Source organism: Rhamphochromis longiceps, linkage group LG1, assembly GCF_057381845.1.
Source record: "Rhamphochromis longiceps isolate RC_006_pf linkage group LG1, R_longiceps_female_GT1.1, whole genome shotgun sequence".
Lineage (NCBI taxonomy): Eukaryota > Metazoa > Chordata > Actinopteri > Cichliformes > Cichlidae > Rhamphochromis > Rhamphochromis longiceps.
Genome location: NC_140557.1, coordinates 20,276,059 through 20,301,020, shown reverse-complemented (window position 1 = coordinate 20,301,020; position 24,962 = coordinate 20,276,059). Strand labels below are relative to the sequence as shown.

Here is a 24,962-nt window from a genome sequence, read left to right as displayed (position 1 = left end):
AGCCAAGCACTGACTAATTACAAAATCTGCAAACACCAACAATCTTTCATAATGTGTTGGTGTGAATGCAGGCCAAAATTGTGAAATGCTTCAGTAATAACAATTTTTTCCAGCCTATGCAATAAATACTGACTTTTCCAAAGTGTAAATACACAACAACAACAACAACAATCTTCATTTATTACACAGGTATAAGGTTGTAGAATGTAGCTGAATCTCATTAATATACACCAAGTGCATTAACATGCTCACTACAGAACACATAGCTTTTAACAAACAGATACTAACCAGCTTGCTTCTTTGTATCTTCAGCGTTAGAGTTGGATGTAGCATGAGGGGTGCTCTGTGGCTCTCTGTCTGGACTCGGCACAGGTATGAACATGCTTGCTGGTAGTGCTTCAGTTGTCGTCACCTGGAAAAGCAATTGTAAAGGAATGAGCAAACAGGTGAGGTAATGTCATCTCTTAGTTTAAACGACTACATGAAAGAATACTGACACAAACAAGAGGATACACAAAGACGTTACTTAGCTACTTACATACATATTCACATATACATTCTCCAGTCCCCCACATATATCCATGACAGAAGAAAGGCTACTTTTGTGTCATCCCTCAAGAAATGAGATAGATTTCTTGAGTACTAGTGTTTTTGTTTGCTAATTACTTAACAAAACACAGTACGTACTAATAAAGTAGAAAGATGAACCTAGCTTCCCCCTGGTCTCAGAGGGTTATGGTCAATCGTGAGTAACTGATTGCACAACATCTGTTTATTCTTGCTGCTCTCCCCTAACTTAGCTCATATTTCGCCCTCTGATTGCCCCTCTTCACCCCCAAACCTGACACTTCATTAAACATTCTCATTAAACAGGTCACCAGTGAGCAATATTCCATAGAGTTTAATTTAGTAATAAGACTCTACCTTTGTTAGCCTTTTTTCAATTAACTTTACAAGCAGAGCAATAATCTTCAGTCTACGAGTTGCATTTCAGTTTACATCACCTCTCCCATTTTTCCTTCTGCGTTGCCTCTATATTAAGACTTTTGATTGGTAGTTCTTTCAAGTAATACCAATTAAAGGTGCCTTGCATAAGGGACACGAAAGAGGAAAGGGATCTTGCATATTGCTGGGCCCCAAGTATAAATGTTGGTCTATACACAGAACATATTCTGTATGCTTTCTAATTACTCCTCTAATAACAGTGAGAACACAACCGAAAGTACCATAGCATGTCATATAACCTCTGGGTGAGATCGAAATAGAGCAGAATCTGCCCTGAAGCAACAGGATTTTTGAGGTCTGGTGTAATCCTTTATATCCCAAAGTCAAACACTATATGACAACTGTGGTCACACATTTACCAGAAGACATCCACACATTCCCGTCTTTGTTTGTGTTACCTCTTTATTTCTTAAAAATGAAACATAGAAAATTAGTGCAACCAGCATAGAAACGCTTAAAAAAATTTACATTACAAATTTGACTGTTTCTAGACAACTGCTTCATTAGGCGATTAGAGGCAGGAGCAGAGTATCCCAAGGTCACTTTTAATTTGGACAGCCTAATTGCCAAACATAGTTCAAAATGGCTATCATCCAGTCAGACTCCAAATTAATGAAGCACAATTATTTTCATTACCCCTATCTTCCACAGACAGAAAATGAGACATAAAATCAGAGAGGGAGGATTGGAGGAGTATGTATATATTATACATATAGTTTTCTATCTATCATCTCTTTACATCTATCCATCCATCCATTCATCCATCCATCCATCCACTGAATGTCAGGGAAAAGCATTACAGACGTGCAAAAGAAAGAAAATTAACTGAAAGGAAAGGAAAGACGATAAGTGGACGAATGGATGAAGGTTGTTAGAGTGAATGCATCATTATGCATGCTTGGCAAGAAATAAAAGTCACCTATTTCAAAATTAATCAGGCTCCTCTCAGTAGACATGTGAAAAAGATAAAGTACCTTTCTATCTGCATTCACTAGTTATAAAAAGGTGCTGGCTTTAATGTGTGTTATATTACCTCTGTTCTATCTCTTCTTGTAGTGGTTCAGTACATTACTACCTCTATAAAAGAAATAAATACTGCCGTCTACCATACTAATGTGCTTGCCATTTACTTTCTGGATGGGAGATGAAGATGGTTAGGCAGCAGACAGAGCAATGTTTTATTCGCTGATTGTCCAGCAAGCTATTTAGCTTCACAAGATAGAAGAGAAAAAAGGTTTGCTCAGGGATTTACATAAAAACGGGGATAATAAAATTTTATTTCTCCTTGATGAGCATTAAAAGATGCGAGGACATTTTTTTGCATAGGTACAAAAGTAAGTACCAGTGCACTGCGGCAGGTAAAGATTTCAGGGCTCGTGGTACAAACCAGCCAAATCTTTCCCTGATAATACTGAGAGTGCACACTTGCATTTAAAAAAACAAAACAAAACAAAAACAACAATAAAAAAGAACTCCATAAGCTGTAATTTAGTCAGATTAGTGGTGAATAACAACATTTCAGTTGGTTTTATTAAAATTTCATGAAGTGGTTTGACTGTTCATTATATTTTGATTAAGCAGTGTCACATTTGTTTCACCACAAATTGTAAAAGGCCTTGTTTTGACTGGCATGCAGGTGATCATAGACATGGCAATAATGTCAGTGAACTAATAAATGAACTGGGAGCTAAGAGACCCGCTCATCTTGAAATGATTAAAAAACACAAAAACCGATTACAAGCTCCCCTCCCCAGATGACTTTGATTAGAAGAGAGCTGGAAAAGCCTTTCTGATTATGGGTACATTAAGACAATGAAGAAGAAAAGAAAAGAAAAAAACAGAAGAAAAGTATGCATCTTAAAAGGTTTGATGATTTGCAGCAAGCCAATGGGATTGCCTGTAGCCATTACACAATTAACAGCATTCTTTGTGTTGACTGAGTGCTCGCAATTTAGAGCAGTGAGGGCAAGAATGACACAGATACAGAGGCATTTCAGTGGAAGGGGATTCATTAGCAGTGAGTTGCTATTCTTTTCGACAATAATGAATCCTTACCACAGTCCTTCACCTGACACACTGCTTGTCCCCTGACTGGCCGTAATATAAGTACGTAGCAATACTCTCGACCTAGAGCTTTGATTAGCGGTTGCTTTCTTGCCTTCACCACTAAGTATAAAAGAATTTGGAGATAATAACACTCCGAGAGATTGGTCTGTGTGGATAGAAAACTGGAATAAAACTAGGTGCTATACATGCAATAAAGCTTGTGAAAGTTGGAAGGACATTTTTTTTCATCCACTTATTTTTCTCAGCTGCTGTAGTAAATTTGTATGCTAATGCTATGGCAGAGCTAAATGCTAAATGACCAGAGTAATAAAAATACTCCTACAGTCAAGCTAATGAATGCCACCCTAACAAAAGAGAAGCCAATTTCAATATACCTGGAAAAATAAAGATTAAAGAAATAATAAAAATAAAGAAATAAGGAGAGACATGGTAATAAACCCTGCTGTGTCCAACCACATGCAAAATACACCGAATACAGAACTCACTGTGGCAATGAGCTTATCAACGCAATCGGGTGCCACGCTGTGGAGATGTGTGAGGTGAAACTGCAGGTGGATCTTGTTGTTGAGCATGTCCTGGCACAACGGGCAACGTAACATGGGCTGGACAGAGTGCTGTGTCATCACGTGCATTCTGAGGCGATTCAGATCCGTGTTGGTAAACTTGCAGTACGGGCACTGGTACATCTGGGTGAAAGTAAAGACAGAACAGAGGAAGAGAGACGGGGAGGCGAGAGGAGAGGAAACACAGAACCACAAAGAGTTAATGGGGTGAAATAGGTGCACTGATCATGGTGGGCCTGCTTGAAGAGAAGCGGTGGATCAGGGATAGAGTGGGGGCCTCTTCCCTGAAGCAGGCAGATCCCTCTGATCACAGACAAGTGTGTAATACCAAGCACCGCTGAGTCCTGGCACCCACTTCAAAGTGCTCTCATCTGTCAAATACTATATTGATTTTCCACCTTATACACAATTAGCAGCGCAACTGCAGCAGGAAGCCTAATATAATTTTGAGTATATTTGAAAAGAAGATTTCTGCATAATATAAAAAAAGTCGGTGAGATAACCAACTGAAAATTATTAGTATATTTTTGTACTTTTTTTAAAAATGATGTGCAAGTTTTAGACTTTTAATGAGGGCTTGGTAATTAAGGATGATATAACCTTTAGCAAGAAACCTCTAATTCAAAGTCTGGAAAATAGTTTTATGAACATTTGAGGGCATCAATATTCACAAAATACTGTGGTGTGGAACTCTCACCTGCTCCGCAGCACCCTTCTCAGCTGTCCTGGGTCGTTTCGAGGAGAGTGGGCTTTCTGAGGCCTCTGACCGTGAAGAGGGCCTTTTGGAAGGAATTGGGGAACCTGACTGGTGCCGTTCCAAGTGGCCGGACAAAGCTGAAGAGAGACACATTCACAAAGACACACGCAAACAAGGAGGAGAGTTTTTAATTATAATATAAGTGCATTTAATGGTAAATGAGCAGAGGGGTTGTTGTTACAACAAAAATTATTCACATTTTGTCTTCCAAATCTGCTGCTGCTGCTGCTGCTGCTGCTGAGTGATAAATGTCTGCTTCACTGTTGGCTTGTAAGAATATTATACAACACTGGAAAGTGCTAATAAAAATATTAGCTTTCTGCAGGTTGCAGATTTAGGTTTCATACCCCCACAATTTCAGTCCATATGAGGTTCAAAACCTGAGACAAGACATACAAAGTCTTTCTTCCACAGAGAGAAGGCTGATGATCCAAACCAGTATTAAACTACTCTAAACATTGACTCTTTCCGTGATTACCCTTCAGTCCATGAGAACTCATGTGCAACATACATGCGACTGTCAAATTTGACGCAATGCAAAATATATATTACAGTATGATTTTTGTTATATGGCATTATTATTGCAATATTTGGATGGTGAAAAAACAAGTGCAACAAGAAAATAACATATCTTTTTTGGCTTAAACCAAACTTTTTGTTTAAACTGCATAGAGAGAGCTGAGGGGGGAGTTTTAATTCAGGTACCTATCCATTAAGTCACAGTTTTGCCTCAAAAGAAAATGTATTTAAGGAGTGATCACACCGTTTTATGGAAGATTTCAATCAAGCAAAGCTGGGAAATCTTATCAGCTGTTTTGTTCCAATAAGATTTTTTGTATTTCTGCTACCAAATGTCTTCAGCGCATTGTAGGTTGCACGATTAGTCTGTGACAAAGAGGAAAATGGAGCAGCAACATGGGAAAACCTTTTCTTAAAGCATTGACAAAATCCTGACACTACGCCCAAAGTTCGGATGCACAAGATAACAAGCTCTCATTTAACAAAAAAGCTTTCAAAGATAAAAAAAACAAACAAAGAAAAAACCCGCCGCTAGATACAATGACGGCATGAGACTGATGATTAGTCATACCTAAGTATGTTTACAAGATTAAACTACACTTTGGTGCTCACAAAATGTGCTACAGCCATTCTGAATTGGTTGGCAATTCTTCTTACTGCATTCTTTGGATTTACTTTGAATGTTGGTTCAAAGTTGGCTTGTTGGTTGTTTTGGAAATGCCTCCGAGCCAAACACAAAGACAGTAACAACAGACAGTAAATTGTTGCGAACTGCATTACCAAGTCTACAATGCATTTATCGGGACCGTGTTAGGAGCAAAGCAAACACTACTGCGAGTGGCGACAGGCATCCGCTTTCCTCCTCTTTTAAAGTGCTGCCATCTCCATGGTGCTATTGCCCTTTTTTCCCCTCAACAAAAATAGGTCTAAACAGTCTGGCCAAAACATCCCTAAGGCGCAATGAAAATGTCTGTTTGTATTGTATGTTTTTATGTATTGTATGTTTTTGGATTGTTACGTGTTGGTGTATGGAAATGTCATGTGATTTCCACTGCAATCCTATCTATCCATATATAAACTTTGAATGCAAACAACGCTAATATCACCAAAATACAATTTCTGTACAGCAAGGCCTCACACAACATTGCCTGCAAACCACTTTAGACTACTCCACTTCATGAAGGAAAGGAGAAACTGGTGGTGCACAGAGAGTCACGACTGTAGTTGAGCAGTTTAGCGTGGGCTCAGAGAGGAGCTAAATCCACATAGAGCCTGTATAGGGGGAGCTGCAGTGGCACCCCACTTTGTCACCAGTGGAAAGAATTCATGGTGAAAGTATTGGAGTTGTCTCGCTGAACCCCTAACAAGCCCATAAAGAGTTAAATTTGCCCTGATTTGTACAGTCCTGGAAGGGCAAATTGAGAACAGAGGGCATTGGTAGGGGAGGGTTGGTTTGGCAGGGGGTCAGGTTAAGCAGGGCTGACCACGCTCCTGCTCCAGACATTAAAATGTCAGCTCCAATCAGGATGAGGGCAGTTGAGCTGATTACCCAGTGGGGGACCTGGTTTTGGCCAGAGCAGGCTGCAAGATCTCCCAGAGTCACCGGGATCAGCAAAGGAGACCCTATTAGGGTCCAGTCACAGTCAATCCTATTAAACACATCCGCCAATAAACAAAGGGAATGTTAAACAAAAGGAACCTCCCATTCCCTGACATTAACCTCTCAGTCATGGCACTGTCCTCACCAATTCATCCTCAACTCCACTTCAGTCCACTCCTACTTCCCCTGAACTCATCTCTCGAGGAGAAAAAATCTCCGGTCACCTTCACATTTCAATTGTCTATATCTTTGGCAAACCCACTGGCATTAAATTTTAAATAAGCATATAAATATTTTTTTTTTAAACTGTCTTTTGTACTATTTTCAATTAAAATAAACATTTTTACACAGCACCCCAACATTTTAGGAAATGGCTTCATAATTTTATTTAACAGTAATACTTTTTCCTTAAGGGCACACAGCTATCTATATTTCCTACAGCACTGCATGTCATATTTTATAAACACCATTTCTGCACCAAATAGCTCCTTGGCATTCCACCATAATTTTCATACGTCAAGATAACTTTTCTCAAGGACAGATAATGAAACATATCAAAACAACTCTTACAATTTAGATAATAATGTAATTGAAATTCCCAGATAATTACCCAACTTCTTTAACTGAGGGAGAGTTATAAAGTGTGAAAAAAAAAACCCTCACGCAAACATTAAGAACAGTTAACTTAGCAGCAAAGCACATACATACAGTACAGCAAGTAAGCAGGGACAAAGTATCACGCATCCACCCCCCTCTTATCATTAAGAGGACAAACATAACTAAGTCAATTCCACTTTCACATTGCTTTCATTAATTTCTCAATTAGCACCGGAGAGGTGAAACAAGTGGCAGTTTGTGTTGAAAGCACAGCCGCTTTCTAGTTCAGGTGCTTTATGTTCATGAGTGTGTAAAAGTGAGAGCAGAACAGATGGAGGGCAGGGGAGGCTTACTGTGATGCAGTCTCTCGTCATGGCCAGTTAGGACTCCATAAATCAATAGCATTCTCCTAAGACTAGTACACCCCAACACCTTCACCGGCACCGTGACTAACATCCAACTACTGTATCAGATTTTTTTTCTCTTCAAGGGTGATGAAAAAAAATGACCGAAACATTGACAAACTAGTATGAAATAGAGATAAAACTTTTTGTTTTTGGTCATGTACAGTCTGACATGTTAGATTGGACACTGTTGTCCGAAGCTCACACATGTGACACACATATCTGCAGTGTGAACAGGTGATCCGAACTAATGACCGAAACATTGCCTCCCGATGGAGCATTTACAGTCCATGGTGAGATTTGTTACTGATGTCAGAAGGAGCTGGCAGTTGAAGGTAAAGTCTAGTGTTACTTTGTGGTATTAAAATAGAAGGTGTAAGAGCACAGAAAAAAAACCCCAACTAAATTGCCATCTAGGATAATACTGCAGTCATTAGAAAAAGTCAGTCGTGGAGTTACATCTTCATTACTGGGCCCTTTATGTCTTGTGGTGGAACTTCTAAAAGCTTTAAAAAGCTTTAAAAGCTCCTAAAACTACAGCGTGTTTATGCAACCTCAGCGTTCGTTCAGATCATCAGTGTCCATCCTGTTCACACAGAGAAAACTGGAGTGTCCACGTCTGCCAGTGACCCTTTAACTGCCCAGAGTCTGCCTGCCAACCTGACCTCTTCTGCCCAGTCTCTAGACACAGTGCCCCCATCCGCAGCAAACGTCTTCTGACAGATACATAGAGTGGGCTTTTGTCTGAAAGCACAAAAGCCAGAGCAAGAGTGGAGAAAAAAACTAAGAGTCAATTAGGTGATTATTAATTCATGCCCCTTTTCCGTAAACCAGAGGCTTTTGTGCTGTCGAGTCCCGTAAGTGAATTGGACTTTGGCACCTTGTCTTTCCCCCATAGCTGGACTGTATTATTCAAGCAGCAAAGGGGCTGTCAGCACACTACACCAGTCTCAGGAGCAATCACAGCCTTGTTGTGCTTTCAAGGGGGGGGGGAAAAAAAGATGGCTGCCGGACAGAGTGACTGACACAGCACAGACTAAATTAACCACAACAGGTCATCTGCCATTGAATTCTTGCAGGAGTGCAATCACAGCTGCCATTAATCTTTGTCCTTGTGAAAGGTTATCCATATTCTAAAATGTGAGTTACAGTAAACGGTATGTAAGGATGTTGGAGACAGGAAAAATGTTTCTTGTGTTTAGGAGAGGAACTCTCCTCCTACAGAATGAGACGAGCTCCTCATCGTGTCCAGAGCCTCTCTCATTACCATAGCTTCTCTCTCACCATCAGTTTTAGGCAGCAGTTATAAAAAACATAGCCTATTATCCATTCTGCCCATGCCAACAAGGTCATATAACTTTACTGTCACTTTGCCCGGAACAGCCAGAGTCTGCCAATCATTTTAAACTTAAGCTCAGTCGACAATTTCCTCACTATAGTGAAACTCAATGATTCTTGCCGAACACCGTTTCTTCTGATCCCCAGCACCCAGAAACCTTTCACCTTCACAGTGCCGGGACCTTCATGCACCCGCAGCTCTCTGCTTCTTGCACCGCAGAAAATCCTCACCTCTATTCCCTCAGCAAGTTGGCCATTAATATGGAGATGATTCAACTCCCCATGCTACAAGTCATTTTCTTTCACCGCTATGCAAACAATACCTGAATATTGTCTTTTCTCTTTCCCCATTTCTATCCTGGTTTTTTTAATCTACGGCCCCTGTCAGAGCACAGAGCAATAAAGGGCAGTGTTCCATCTCACCTCATATTTCCAAGATAATTATTCTGCATTAATAATAAAAAAAAAGAGAGGGAGAGAGAGAGAGAGAGAGACAGGGACCTTCGACAAAAAACCTGACATTGGGGCTACACCTGGATTTATATATAAAACCATTCTTCATTTACAAAACAAAACAAAGTCCCTCTTATAACAAACTGTATAAGAAGGAGTGAGAATAGCATGCGTTGTGCAGTATAAATTGAGATGCTAATTAGCGGCGGCTCTTTTCATCTATAGACCACTGCACAACTGGATGACGAGTTGTTCACCTTTAAATGACACAGTACTGCTTGGCTATTAGACAGCCTGTGGTAAAACTCATAAACACTGAGCTTTCAGGGAGGTGGCTCACAAACAAGGACAATTTATGGCCTATTATCTTCAAAGACAAAAGGAATTATAATTTCAGGGATGACAAACACTGAAAGGATGTGCTATGAATATGTAAACATTTCCGCTGCTCTGTCTCCTGATTTCTCATGCTACTCAAGGTTTAAAAGCAATAACAAATCACCACTGCACTGAACGTCTCACAGTTTGGAGTAACAATAACATAAACGTGAGTAATTTGATTGCAACTAACCATAAGGCTGCAATTTCAACTTTCAACCGCAGCCAGCATTAAGTCTATGTGTTTCCAGTGTTATTTGGGAAACAATTCATAACGTTTAGCATGTCTGTTTGTGAGGCAGCAACAGCACAAGACTAACAGTATTATATGGAGCTCAATAAAAAGAACAGAAGAAGAAAAAAAAAGGAGCAGACTGCAATGCCACAGTGCCGCGTCTAGGGGATGCTAATCATCTAGTTCATTATACAGATCAAATGCAGTAGCCTCGGTGCAGAACACAACATCTGCTTCCCTTACGCACAGCAGAGCTGAGTGCACACACACATGCTGCACATTTACATAAAAACAGGTGGATGCGGAGCCCAAAACGCACACAGATTCACTCACTTACAAATGCATATTACAGGAAACTCTAGCGGCTTAGTCTTTGTTTTGACAGATTTCACAGGTTTAATGTCAATGTTTAACTGAGAATGCTTGAGCAATTTTTTTTAACACATATGTGAGAAAACTGGCTGGAGAAGCATTAAGGATCAAGAAAAACTGACACAGGATTGGCACATGCTACAGAGAAAGCCACAAACTAATGTCTGAGTTGCTTTCTAGTCGAGTAAATAGGTTTTGGGGCATCATGAAGTGATAAAAATACCGTGACTATTTGTACAAATGTAGTGTAAAAACAGTTTGTGAAAGTTCAAATTGGTAAGAACCTGTATGTAACCTTTAATTAATGCTCCAATAAACTGTGTCAAAATCACTCTCTGGGCTCTTTGTTAAGAGAAATAAAGAATTTAGAAGAATGTCTGCAAATACTTACAGATTCAAGATTTCATTCATCATTCAAAATGATGAAAAAACATGAAAAGCATGAAAGTTTGAGGAAAACATAGTATGTATATATATATATATATATATATATATATATATATATATATATATATATATATATATATATATATATATATGTAGCTGAAATAAATAGTTTTTTTACCCCTTGCCTTCACCACCTTGCTCCGGCTCCTATAAACTTTTTTAAGTGCAGATATAAAGAATAAAATATTATCAAGCAGATTTTTTTTTCAAAGACTGTCCCAGAATTGACAGAATTATATATTTTTCTACCCCTCTCACCTTCCCTCAAACACACACACACACACACATACTTTGACACAGCCCTTCCCATACATTTATGTTAAATTTGTCAAACCACATTGTGCCCAAGTCTGCCGGTGTATTAACACAACCCAATCCCCACCCTGCACCCACCTTCATGCTCTCTTCATCTTTCTGTCTCCCCTATACTTGCCACCCTCCCGCCCTGCTGCATTCCTATACATTCAGCTGCTGCATAAATACACCACCTGCTTTAATGAAGGTAAGGATTCCATTCCTATGCAGAAACTCTTTCCTTTAGCTTGTGCTGTCTCAGCTAGGTGAAGAAAGTGTGGAGAGACAGAGAGGAAAGAGGCTCATGGCTATCCATTTATACATATTTCATACCTGGCATTAAAAATGACCCTCTGAATTACTAATCATGCCAGATGATTCAGTTGCAGCTGGCACCAATGTGAACATCATGTTGAAATATATATATACATATTTCTGTTTAATGTATTCATTGGATTTACTTGTAAATGTGCATTATTTCTGTGCACGATCAACAGTCAGCTGTTTAATCATTAAAAGTTGCCCCATGTATGCAGAGTTTGCGAGCATATGGCATTTAAATATGTCTGAGTGCCTTCACGTGCACATATGTGAATTATCTCTGCAATAAATAATTAAATAAAACACCAGAATAATGAAGGCATCTTTCAAGAGATGACATGCTGAATACATATGCATTTTACAAAGGCTTCTGATGTACCTCTAAATGATTTTAATGAATACTGAGGAGCTGTGGAACAAGAAAGAAAAAATAAGATTGACAGAGGCTTTAAAAAGGAGGAAGCCTTTTTTCTGTGCTCGCTAATGCCGTCTGTCTGACAGTGACTGTCATTTGTAAGGGAACAATGTTGTGCTCTGTTCCAACAGCTACATGACAACGATGAGAAGAAATACTTCAGTAGTTCTAATGATGGACTTTAGAAACAGCTCAGCTTCAGAGAGTGGGAGACTGAGCACCTTTCATATAAATAACAGGTTGGCCAAGATGCTCATACGCCATATTTTAACATATACACCCCTTGCGTACGCGCTGCACAACATTTTCAGGCAATCACCAGCCCAAACAAGAGCTCCCGTGTTTACCAAATGGATTCTGAGGTCTTCCTCACGCCCCCTCCGCCCCACAACAACAAGATAGGTTTGCACACGTTTTGAATGGGCATTGTATTCATCAATCACAAAAAGTTTGAAGCACAAAAAGAGACCCTTCCATTAAACTACAGCTGTCTACCTTTTGCTGACAACACAGCCTTGAACCCAGCATCCCAATCTACCCACCCACCTTTTCACTGACATCAAACAGAACCTCAGACCTGGTTCCCTAATGCAATGCTATTTTTAACTAAGCGTTTCTAATAAGCTGCTGGGAAGCTGTAAATTTTTCATATGCAAGCACATATTTCCTTTGTGAAAACACAGAAACACACTTATTTGGTGATTAGCGACTGACAGAGGGGAGGAAAGGAACTGAATATGCTTGTATCAAATTGCATGCCTTTCAAAAAGGAGGAATCCTAATGCGAGGAGTCGTCTTCCTGTGCACCACAGGTATGAGTGAATTATTAATCGGCCAGCTCATTTTAATGCTTTTTAAAGTGCTTTATTTTGATGTGCTAAAACGTACTTTTAGCCATATTCAGTCAGGCATGCATATCATTATTTCTTCCATCAAAGAAGAGTGTCGCCCTTTCAAAGAGCACAAACAACTCAGCCTCATTTAAAATAGAAGTTCGAATATCAAAGACATTTTACAAAGCCTGGGCTTCAAACACTGTGATGAGTTTTTTTTTCTTTTTTTCTTTTTTTTTTTGCTGCACCTTATAAAAACTTAGGTATGCAAAAGGTCTGAATTGTTTTCCAGCTTTTAACCTGACTAGTGTAAATCAAAACATCCTGCAGTAACACAAGAAGTTAGACAAGTGAGAAGCATCTATCCAAGCCCGTTACTGCTCAGTGTCACGATTATGAGAAATCTCTCTACTCAATAGGAAATGTCTTGACTGCCAGCCTTGTTTTCCGAACACAGACAAGTGAAATAAACTGGGCATAAAAAAGAAAACTCGGGCCATTTTTTTTCCTTCTCAGAAACCAGAGCAGAATCAGTAAACAGAGCTTTTCATATATAATTAGATCCAGTGATGCACATACAGAACGCGCTGTGGGGGGGGGGTGTAGTTTTACATTAAGCTTGTTCGTCATTAAACTTGTGCTTGAGACAGTTTTTCGTTCATTTTCTTATTTCAACCAATCTAATTCCACACACGCTCCAAGTGTCATTAATTCAGCACCTATAGCAGTGCATTCAGTACAACTACAGTAACTTTCAGCAGTAAACTATTTCTTCCAGTTGCAGTGTAAAAAAAAAAAAAAAAAAAAATCACAACCGCTACAAGAACATAAACTTCTTCTGTTATGAGTGCTATCATCTGTTATGGTCAATAATCTGTCAAAATAATATAGTGCTTCCCAGAAATCCCTCCAACTATCCCACAAGTTCTACATGATGGAAAGTTTAGGGTTCAATGCTGTTTTCACTATACGGCATGATCACTGGTGGTCCAACTAAATAAATTAGGTAAGTAAATAAAAGCACATGCATTATCGTGAACTGTATTTACATTAATAATGCCCTCTGATGTGAAAACATTTGTTATAGTAGAACATCCAATGCATCTTGAAAAGTTTACAGCAGATAAATGCAACCTGCCCTGATCAGAGAGTGCTGAGGCCCAAAGCTCCTCCCCTCACACTAAACCCAACCCCCTGCTTAGGAGCCAGCACCTATCAATAAAGAGGACCAGAGATAAAACCATCCTGATCTGATAAGGGAAAACACAGGTAAGTGGTGTCAATGTTCTTCTGTGTGTACAGCAAATTTGAGAAGGGGGCAGTGCTATTCAAGTGTATGTGTGTGGCACACTGGGAGTTACACATGCAGGCCCTGCTCTTCACATCACCCACTGATCAAAGACAAAACATGGGTCACATGTTACCTGAACTTATTACTTAAATTGACAGCTTATTCTAACTGTAGCTGATGAGATGCCTGGGAACATGCAGCATGAAAGAGCAGCCTTTGAAAACTAGATTAGGGAGTTTTGAGAGTATTTTCAATGCTTAGAAAGGCTTTGAAACCTTTGTTAAAATATGTTTAATTTAATTTGGCAAAAGGCATGTTGCTTAGCAATGTTCAGCTGCATGGCCACGTGAATCATGTGAGTAGTAGTCCCTAAATGTGTGTAAATATGAGCCTTACCTGTCCCTTTGGTGAGCTCCTTCTCCCCCCCACTTTCTCTGTCTTTGGTTTGGTCCTCCTGGTCTGTGGTGGTCTCACTAGCAGCCTCCACATCCTCGCTCAGCTCTCCTGAAGGGGGAGGGAGAACGGGATATGTAAATCACCACGCCATCAGAATTGGTGGAAGCACTTAAAGGGGCGGTAGCGTTTTTTTTCTATAGGAGCTTGCAACAATTACATTTGCTGACACACAGTTGCAAGGCTAGCAGACAAAGAGGGCAGAATCTGCTTTCTGTCCTGTGCTGTCTGATTATCTCTGTTAAAAAATAATTCCAACTTGAATAAAAAAAAAATCTGAGCTGAATTATAAGGGGGGAGGAAAGTCGAATATCCACTCTTTCTTTTTATTGCTATTGTTTTGTGTATGTATTCAAAACAAAAGACACAAGGACAATTCTCTGTGTTTAATGTGTAGATAAAACTAAAAGCAAGCACATGGGTGCAAATGGCCAGATGGAAAAATAATTGAGCAGTACAGTTCAAGAAAAAGACCCCCATTTGCTTCCTCTCATAACGCACACACACGCACGCGCACACAAACACGCGCGCGCTGCAATCTGTTAGGTTACTTACCAATACAAACCTCATTTCACTTCTGCTATCCCACTATAGCAAATAAAATAAATCATAAATATTTAAAACTTTCAGAGCCACAATTCATTTTATTTTTAAGCCAAGTCAAAGGCAGAAATCCCCTGTAACCACCTTAAAAGCCTCAGCTCGATATATCAGGCCATTTAGAGCATCGAAGTCCAAACAATGGATATCCAATAACGCCATTTGTAAGTAACACACAGAGGAAAAGATAGCAAAAACAGATAATAAAAAGGGCATCAATCTTGTTTATTTCCCTCCAGTGCCCCCTGAACATCCCCTTTGCCTGTTAAGTTTGTTTAAAAGTAGTGTGACTTGCATGGAATAGCATTGATTTGACAACAGTAAACTAGGCCGCAGTCAATCAGTTATTATACAAGTCAGCTAATTCTCAGCAAATGTACTTAAATGCTCTTTTGAAAATGCTTTCATGCATAGGTCTCTACTCTATGAGCTATTGATATATTGACAAAGCTACAACAGCTACTGAAATATCCTGTTCAAGTATTCAGCCCTGCAGTCATCACACATCTAATCTAAGCTCACCACATGAGTACCCACAGCCAAAACCATTTTTATGACAGTACATTTTCCCCAACACTCACTGTTTAGCCTGTTAGTTATGAAACAGAGCCTATGTTGTATATACAACAGGTACGTTTCTCAAACTCAAACTATGTATCATTATTACAGACACACTTAATAACCATACATCTCTAAACCATGTGGCTGTTCCTTTACTGATGACAATGACACATAAATAAAATAGATCTTAATTTATTCTGCTGAATGGGTTTTAAAATTCCTTATGCAAATCAGTCCTATTTATAACTGGAAAATACATTAGAAAAAAATTATCGTTTTGTTATATGACTTTTTTTAGATAGTTGCTTAAGGAGCTTTTTCCACTTTTCTTCATCGCGTATTTATATTTATCGCCTTTTTTTTTTACGGTTCTCTTAAGTATACACTATAGCTACAAAACCATAAGGGGGTGCTTATATCAACTGTGATATTTTATTATTCTAAGCACAAATGCACAGTTAAGAATAAGCTTTTATTTAATCATAATCAGCTGCAAAAAAACCCTCAAAACAATAACAAAAAAGTTGCATTACTGTGTTTCTTTTATGTTTCCAAGGGACTCTATGAATTCCTTCCGGTACTGGTGAGCTGGATCTTAAACATTCCCAAAAAACCCAGAGATCTGCTGCAGAGTCCCAAAATCCTATAACTCCTACCTGCATAAATCTCTACAACAGTCTGAGAATTAGGATACTGTACAGCTGCATAGGTGCTCAGATTACAAAATAATCCCCAGGTAAATTTTTTTCACCTTTAAAAACGGGGCAAGGTGTCATTTCTTAGCTATGTGACACTTGTAGTGAGACTAATTCCCCACCTACACATTAATACACACTTTGTGCTTAAACATTTCTCTGATAGGCAGCCAGCATTCTAATGCTAAGCTTCTCTGTAACCGCCCCACCTACTCCCAACTTCCTGCACACATGCTATACATGAGCACGCTGGTACTGATTTTTTTCCTTTTCCCCACTCATGTTTTTCACACTTTCTTTTTAGATGTTTAATGATCATGTCACTTTTGGCACACAGAACACATTTATAATTTATGCAGAAATGCAGACATTTCATTCCAGAAGTACCGTTACATCTTTAAGTGGCAAATGGCTTTGCCCATTTCTCATCTCATCTACAACTAGTATTACAGAATGATTAAAGCTGGGGCCAGCTATAATTAATGAAAGGTCACGAGTGGCCTAAGAGTAGGATGCAAATGAGACACTAAAACTGTAGCCATAGATTAGCTCAGAAAATAGATTAGGAGAAACACTCAAAGCTATGGCAGCAGGCCATTTCTAACCCAAATCTGAGAGATGTAAAGGACAATAGCCTGAAGGTTGTCTTCTAATTAATTGTCTTCATTAACCATCCTAATACAATGATATGAAACAGTTCCATTAATCTAATCATGCAAGCTGAAAAAACCCATTGCCGACACAGAGATTACACTCATCTGTTCTGAGCATGAAAAATATCAGCTTTGCTCTCCCAGTCACTCAGTGGGGACAATTCATGGGCTCCCTCACAGACAGACAGACGCACGCACACACTCCTACATTGTGTAGGTGCTTAGCGGTCTTCCTCTCTTGTGTTTTGCCAGTGAGTGCAGAGGCTTAATCAGACCCATAGGTGTCACTCTATACAAGCTGGGCGAGAGCAACTTGCTCACACACACATTAATGAGGTGAGGGGAGGGTGGTGGTGGTGGGGGGATAGGGGCCGAGCAGCAACAGACAGAAACACATGGGGAAGGGGAAAGGGAAGAAATATGTGGAGATGACAAAAGCAGATGCTATGCAAAAGCTGTCTGGTGACGATGAGACACTGAAAATGGCAAGATTACCTTCAGATGAGAGAGAGCAGCCTTCCTTTTCCCCTGAAGAGCAGTGATTACACTAATGCTAATCAGACTGACAAGCACAAACGGCCTAATAAATAATTGATGGTAACCACTGCACTTTCCAGTATTTCTTCCCAGACTGTGGAGAAGAGCAGCAGCAAGTAATAATAGTCACTCTAGATATCTTTCACTAGGTCAGGCTCCTCCTCCATCCTCGGCCTCAGCAGAATATAATGCTGTGATGATAACTGCCTTTCTTAAAGTACAGAATTCCAGTCCTACCTGAGAACGGCTCCAGTGTTCCTCAAACAGCAGTGACAGTCTGCTCATTTTTAGTTGCATATATAGCATCTCAGTCACTCCACTGTCTTATTTATCTCGCTTGGGTTTCGTAAGTCATGGAGCACCAGCGCGGGGGCAGAGCTCAGCTTCTCCCTCTCCCCGGCTCTCGAGTACTGGGAGCGAGGGTTGAGCTGCGCTTCTCTCTGGGCTCTTGTGTGGAGCCGTGCGTCTAAGCTCTCATTACTCTCATTATGATTATTGAGGCTGTTGTTATCATTTTAACCAGGTGTCACAGGACTGCACTGTAAATCAGAGAGGTGTGCTTCCCCCGCTTTATCCAGAGCCAGACAGCTTCCTTTTCTTTAGCGCTGCACTGTCGGATAAAAAGCAATCTTATTTCACACTTCAGAGACTCTATCTTTCTCCCCTTCTCCTTCTTTTAAAAATCCCCCTCATGCTCCCCAGCATCCCTTGCACCCCTTCCTCATATCAAAGTTAGCCTGACTCTGGACTAGAGGGCGCAAAATGAAAGTGACAGGAGGGTACCATGGGACAATGAGACACAGGACTCATGCTGAGGGCTTTCATGCATTGTCCGCTCCTCATATCAGCACCTCTGTGCCCCATACGCAAGACACCACCCCCCAAAAAAAGCACAACACACAGGAAAACACTCCCACCCCTCGTAACTCCCCTCTCAACACATACTCACAGAAGCTCTGAAGCTACACCTCATAAAACCACAACTGAGCAAAACATGCCCACAACACTGTCAGACACAAGCGGGGCTTTTGCTCATGAACGACCAATAAACCACAACACGGTACTATCAGTAACCATAATGGCCTCTGCACTACAATACATAGGGCTTAATTAAAATGTGGACACATGCAATACTGGAAAAAAACAACTGCTTTTTAAGTGAGTTGCAAGATATTCTTACTGATTTCTGTGTAGTATTTCAGTTGTAATGAGTCATATAGACCTCAGTTATGAAATGCATTTAAAATTTAGCCATGCATTCAAAAAATAGATCAGTGTACCAAAATATACATTAATCCACGAAAGAATCAATGTAGTAAAATCCAGAAACTACACCAAGCACTGCGCACAAAATGAAAGCTCATCTGTCCCTGTACTCTTCTCACTCATGCTCTTACTCCCCCTCTCCCACACACTTTCCTTTTCACATGGAAGCAAGAGTAAGCTAGCTCAGCGCTGCTGGTCAGAGTTACATGTTAGATTCCTGACCTGTCTATGGGGGGGGGGGGGGGGGACGACTCACTGGCCTCTCTCCCTGCTGGCCCTGCTGTGACCTCGGGATCTAAATGTGAATGAATACTTTGTGTCTCCAAAGGGCTGAGGGCAGGAAGAAGAAGGGCTGTGGTGGGGGGTAGCAGAAAGGAGGAGCGATGGAGGAGGGGTACATCGGTAGCTAACAACTAAAGAAACTTTAAACAGCAAGTTAATCACAAACAGGAGTGACAGTTCATACTGCCTTCCGGCTATATCACAGCAACCCCTCCTACATCCTTTCAGAACTTCCCTGGTACATGCTCATCAAAACAGCCCATAGGTCCTCCACGGAGCATTTTATCTGACCCACCCCAAACCCCTGTGTTTCAAATTCCTGGGCCATTTTCAGGTAATCAGGTTATGGTTTTTCGAAAGTGTTTTCTAACAGAAAAAAAAGAACAGAATAATGCACAAAAAGGCTCAAAATTTGCTTTTTGTGCTTTCAGTATGAAAGTAAATTAGGAAATGTTATTGAGACCACGTAATGTATTAAATATTTTCCCTAAAGTGTTATCTCATGGGAAATCATACTAATTAGAAGTTCTTCTCATGATAATGGCATGTTTAGATACATTACAAATAAAGTGGATAAAGTGAGTGCTGCTCTACTTCTTTTCTCTTTGTGTTTTTCTTGAGTGATGAAGGAGAATAGGATCTGGGTTAATGTGGGTACACAGGGACTGAGCATTCAGGGACTGCTCACTCTTCTGCCCCATCTGACACATACACCCACACACACCACTGGGTTCCTTGAATGCCCAAAATGATGGTTCCTAACCAACACATATTATGTCCACAATGGAAGATGCAGGCTGTACTTTTCCCTGCTAGGACAGAGGGCTAAAAGCCTGGATAGGGGGCAAAAGCATCACTGGGCTGTGCTCTTCCATCTACTCTGCCTCAGGGACAATGTCCTGCACAAAGAGTTACTCTGCCTAGCTGCGACTGCCACCCCCCACCATGCATTTATGCTTATCGTCTTCCACCGCTGCCTCCTCTTAAATCAGCCTCCTTTTTATTAATGCATCTTTTTTTTCTTTTTCCTCCAGCTCACACCACAATGCCTTCACCTATTTGCAGCTATTCAAAAGGACCAAACAGAACCGGGATGGGTTGATGCGGAGTGTGGGGGTGGCTGAAGGGTTGCCTTAAATAAAGAAAGGGGGAAGGGGGGGGGGGGGAGCGGGAGCATCACCGCTGTCATGAAGGGCAATCACATCAACTCTGAAATATTCACCAGTGGCTTGGAAAATGCGATGGTACAGTTATGACAGGCGAACAGGCGACTCCCCCACTCGAGCCCGCAGTCCCCCGCCCCTTTCTCCATCAGGGCGGAAGCATGGTGGACACTCTGAATATGTATAACCCGGAAAATGTATTGATTTTTCATTTGGCAAAAAGGGACACAAAAATCACATAACCTGAAACTGTCACAGCTCTTTTGTTCATAGCTCATCTCTCCTGATGTTTGGCTTTTGCCACAAACTCTCTTTAATTACCAGGTACAGTGAGCTTCAGAGCCATTCTCCACAGAGACACAGCCACATACAGCCTGCTGGGCTTAACAAGACAGCCCACATCTATTATATATGACATACACCCAGCAGCTTTTGTTTCATATCTGACTAATAAGCGTGCTGAATATGACTATACCCACAGTTTGTTTTGTTATTATACACAAGATACAGTGCAAAAACCTTGGAAATTAAAAAATATTGTGTGCCACATTAAAAATAGCACTTTCATATTAAAAGCTAGCAACGGTTAGTCCCAGCATTTATTTGATGTGCTTTTCTGAAGCACCTCTGCTTAACACGAAATTCTATTATCGATCTAAGTTTTCCCAGGTAACGGGCAGGTGCTTGTATGTTTGTCTGAGTGCACACACTTGTGTTTGTGTGTCCATTAACAGGTACTTATCTGTTTATCTCTCCTTTTAGGCACTGCAGACCGGTACAGTGGACTGTCTGAAAAAGATCTCTGTCTGTCGATTTATCGAATGCACCATTTGCATATCTTTGTAGTGCTTCCATCTGCCCGTGGACCGTTCTGTGGAGGTATTAGCTCAGAAAATCAATGTTGCCATGGTTGGATGTATGTAGCCCCTACCACGGCGCGTGTTAGGAGTCCGGCTCACAGCTCCCACATGGGTCCTATTTACATGAGTCTTGCCGACAGAGGCTTTCCTGCTAGTTCTTCAATCTTTGGAAACTTAAAGTACACAAACACAGCATGCCCCCCTAGAGTGGGCTGGTTCGCCATTCCTCCTCTGTGGTCATTCTGCCTCCCTGTCTCCAACCACCGCCCTGGGCTTGACCGTCTGTTTGTTTATGAAAGCGTGCGCAGAGATAAAACAGAATCTGACAAGGTTATGAATACCAATTTTGCTAATCAATTTTATTTAAAATATAAAATATAGGCCATCATTGATGTGTGTTTGCTCTCAAAGGCTTTAACGGCCTGCTAAGTTCAGATCTTTCATGATAGTTGATAAGGGGAGGGTGGTGTACTGGAGTTTTATCCTACTATTTATTACCGGTACACTTACTTTTATTTATTACATCATGCAGCTGTACAGATATACATGGGACACCGTGTGGGGGCTTAGCATTGATCTATATTTCTCTACTAGAGATTACAGTGAATACACAGGGTAACTTGTTCTCTCGAAAACCACCCAGCTGGTTGCTCAAAGCTAATTGCTAAAGAAAACCAATGATTACGCTGCGCAGGCACTTTAAAACATCCACAAGAGTGCGATCACTTATTGAAAAAAGCTTTCCCTACCTCTATCCATTCAGTTTCTAATACAAATCAAACATAGGGAGCTTTCTTTCACCATTTGTCTTTCTTTCTATTCCTCTTTGCATAGCCCATCCATTACTTTCACATGAAATATGAAAAGGCAATATCCTCTCTGTGTTTGTACTGAAGCGTAATGCAATTGTGTTGTCATTTATAGGAAATAATCACAAACCTCTCTTTCATTTTCCAGTTCAAATAACCATGAAAAATTAGCCTTCAATGTCAGGGAGGACAACAAAGGGATGCACACAGACTATTGCTTCACCACCGCGCTTGACATTTCTCCTTAATAGGAAAACGGGTGGTTGTTCCTATCGTTTTTCCCCAATCTTTTTCTTTCTGCCTCTTTTTTTTAACCTAATTAAAAAGTTCTGCACTCACATCTTTGTAAATCATTCCTACGTCTTTATTCAGCGTGCAGTGAGTCTTTATGTTAGAGTTTGAGGGTAAGAAAACTCCAGTCCTTGCACACTGCACCCTGCTCATTAGCACCCAAAACCCTGTCTGTTAATGGCTACTGTTGAAGGGAGATGTCGCCAGACAACCACTACGGGGCCTAGGTCGCCGTGACTACCGTCCAGCAGCCTGAGAGATAAATAATTCAAGAGCTATCAGACTCCCTGGCAGCAGAGCAGTCCCAAAAACACACACTCAGGACACAGCGTGTAAAGGCCTTCCTAACTGATCAGCATTTAGCCCTTACAAATGGTGTACAACTAGATGCCTGCACAAGACCCCACACAATTAGCCTTAGCTGTAGTCTAAGGATCCTTTTAATTTAGAGAAATCTTTATTTTCAGTGTGTGCAGCAAAGTAACGGTAATTGCTTTCTATATTACTGCCATTAAATGCTTAATAGGCTGGTTGTTTTCCACTGCAATTATGTGCAAAATTATCTACCAACTTTGCAGTACAATGATGGGAGATGCATTTCTTTCCTCTGCTTGTAGCACTAGGTAATACGAGAGCGCATGTTAATCTTGGAAGCTGTATTGCACATACACAAAATGTTGCAAGTAATAAACCTTCTATGTTGATATTGTATATGCGATTAGCAATTATCGCACAGAAAATTTTCATATGGTTATTTCTCAGTACAAAGTGAAACTGCTCAGTCCTATTACACTGGTAATGCACCTTCCTACGAGTTATGCGACTTTTCTCTTAAAATACTCGATGCCAACGTGTTCTGCTCCTGTGAGACGAGGATAAATGAAGGCTCTATAAACTGTACTATAGACTAGACAACAAAATCATAGCGTTGTGCCTATTCAAATGCTTTGTTATGACTCATATGATTTTCCCAACATAAGGTATTATCCTTATTTGCATACTTTAAAAACAGGATTTCATCTGGCTTGTGAAGCATATAATGAAATTTCCCCTCAAAAGCATAATGAGAAAGACTCATCTTGTGCAATTAGTTTCTTCTTTATGCACTTCCTGTAATGTATTAATTTATTAATCACACAATGCAGGCAACATTCTTTATTTATTTGAATATGAACACACCTTACACCCTTAATTACAAAACACAACTGTGGTCAGCTGATGAGATGCAATGTACCAACTCAACCATCATTTAAGCTACTCGTCCTTCTAATCTTACTGTATGTTTAGCTCACATTAATCTGTTTCTGTTTAGTAAGCCAAACAGCTTTAGGCTTTCAATTTTATCCGGAATTCAAAAACGCCACTTAAACACTTGACAGAACAGGCCTACACAGTTTTCCTTGGAAGGAGGCTTCTTTACTGTAAAGTTTATTCAAATGACTGCTGCTGCTACTGGTTCAGTTTGAATGTATCCTTTCTGAGAGGGTCAGATGGTCTGTGTTCCTAACTGCATTACTACACTATATATTCATCTGAACAGAAACACAATTTGCATGGGTGTGTTTGCGTGCGCTTATTCATTACATATGCAAAGTTGGAATGGCTGATTCTTCATGAACATGCAATAGCACTGAGAAAGTGGGCTGAGAGCTCCTAGAAGGGTGGATCTGTGCTGCCCGCTGTGCTGCTCTCCAGAGAAGGAGACTTGGAGTGATTACAGTCAAACACTGCTACTCAGTTATCTTTGGCTCAGCCACAGGAGAGCGAGAAGACGAGACAGGAAAGAGGGAAAAAAAATTAAACTGATGATGTGGCTAAAACATGGGCCAGCTGTTCTAAAATGACCAGAGTGACTAGTAGTGTCTGATGCTTTTCTTGTAACATGCTAAAAAAGAAAAGGCGCAACACCCAAGCAGCAAACTGAGGCCAAATGATGTTTAGGATGTGCGCTGTCAGACGGACCATAGCCTACAAGACAGTTCTTTACCAAATACTGTCACAGATCAGTCATTTTAAATGTCCATAGTCCATACTTTCCATAGTATACATTTTCTGCCAGGAGAACAGCTATGATTTCTTCTTTCTGGGAGAAGGGGGGCAGGAAGATGTCTTGACCTGCTATCAGCCAACTTCGCCAATATTCAAGATTGACAAATACTTCGATGACACAATATCGCATAAAGTCAGCCTGTGTGGGAATCCACACAGGAAGCAATTCACTCATCGCGCACCGCTTTTCATCTGACAGCTGGTCTAGTGGACATTGCAGACTCCGTTTGCTTAGATAACCCGCTAATGTATTTACCACACTGTCATATGTCACTCAACAGTATCTGGTGCTCTCATTGACAGTCACTCTCCTCCAAGTTGTCGAAAAGTTTAACTCTGGACTCGCCCACCAGGCAGCGAGCCTGTCCTCACTTGAAGTCGCTGAATGTCATTTCTATGAATGACTTTCTATGATTTCTGGTTGGCAGATCGCTTCTGCTCACTTCCTGTGTGGGTGCCCCTTAAAGATCACAGAGCGGCATTTGTAAAACATCGGGTTTCCCTACCCGCCTCATCCGCAGTGTAACGCTGACTCTGCATATAACTATGGAAATGAGAAGGTCTGTTGTGGGTCTGTGTGAGTCTCTAGCCTCTTAAGGCATAGTCAGGGATTAATAACCTCTTCACTATAGAGACCTGGCCTGCTGCTAAATTGATACTGTGCTATACCACATCTTGCATTTCTATTGTATGCATGTGTGGTTGTTAGTGTTGCACTTGTTTTTATAATGGGTGCTGTTATTGTCCTCGCTGCAGAAGACTCTTCTCACTCATTAGCTGGAGGTTGGAGAGTTAGGGGTTATAGCCCAATAAGGTACAAAATTAATTATTCATCTCAGTTGTTGGTGTTTGGG

At 40.6% G+C, this 24,962-nt stretch overlaps 1 protein-coding gene across 4 annotated transcripts in view; it reads right to left on the bottom strand.

The window, feature by feature from the left end:
- zfhx3b (zinc finger homeobox 3b) overlaps window positions 1-24,962 on the bottom strand; it is a 137,760-nt gene that overhangs the window by 11,042 nt on the left and 101,756 nt on the right. For all 4 annotated transcript variants that reach the window (XM_085401986.1, XM_085402009.1, XM_085401993.1 and 1 more), the window contains exons 6-9: window positions 14,286-14,393; window positions 4,333-4,469; window positions 3,558-3,758; window positions 289-412 (exon numbers count right to left, since the gene is read on the bottom strand). In XM_085401986.1, coding sequence (XP_085258112.1) covers window positions 289-412; window positions 3,558-3,758; window positions 4,333-4,469; window positions 14,286-14,393 — 570 coding nt within the window. The remainder of the gene's footprint in view (window positions 1-288; window positions 413-3,557; window positions 3,759-4,332; window positions 4,470-14,285; window positions 14,394-24,962) is intronic.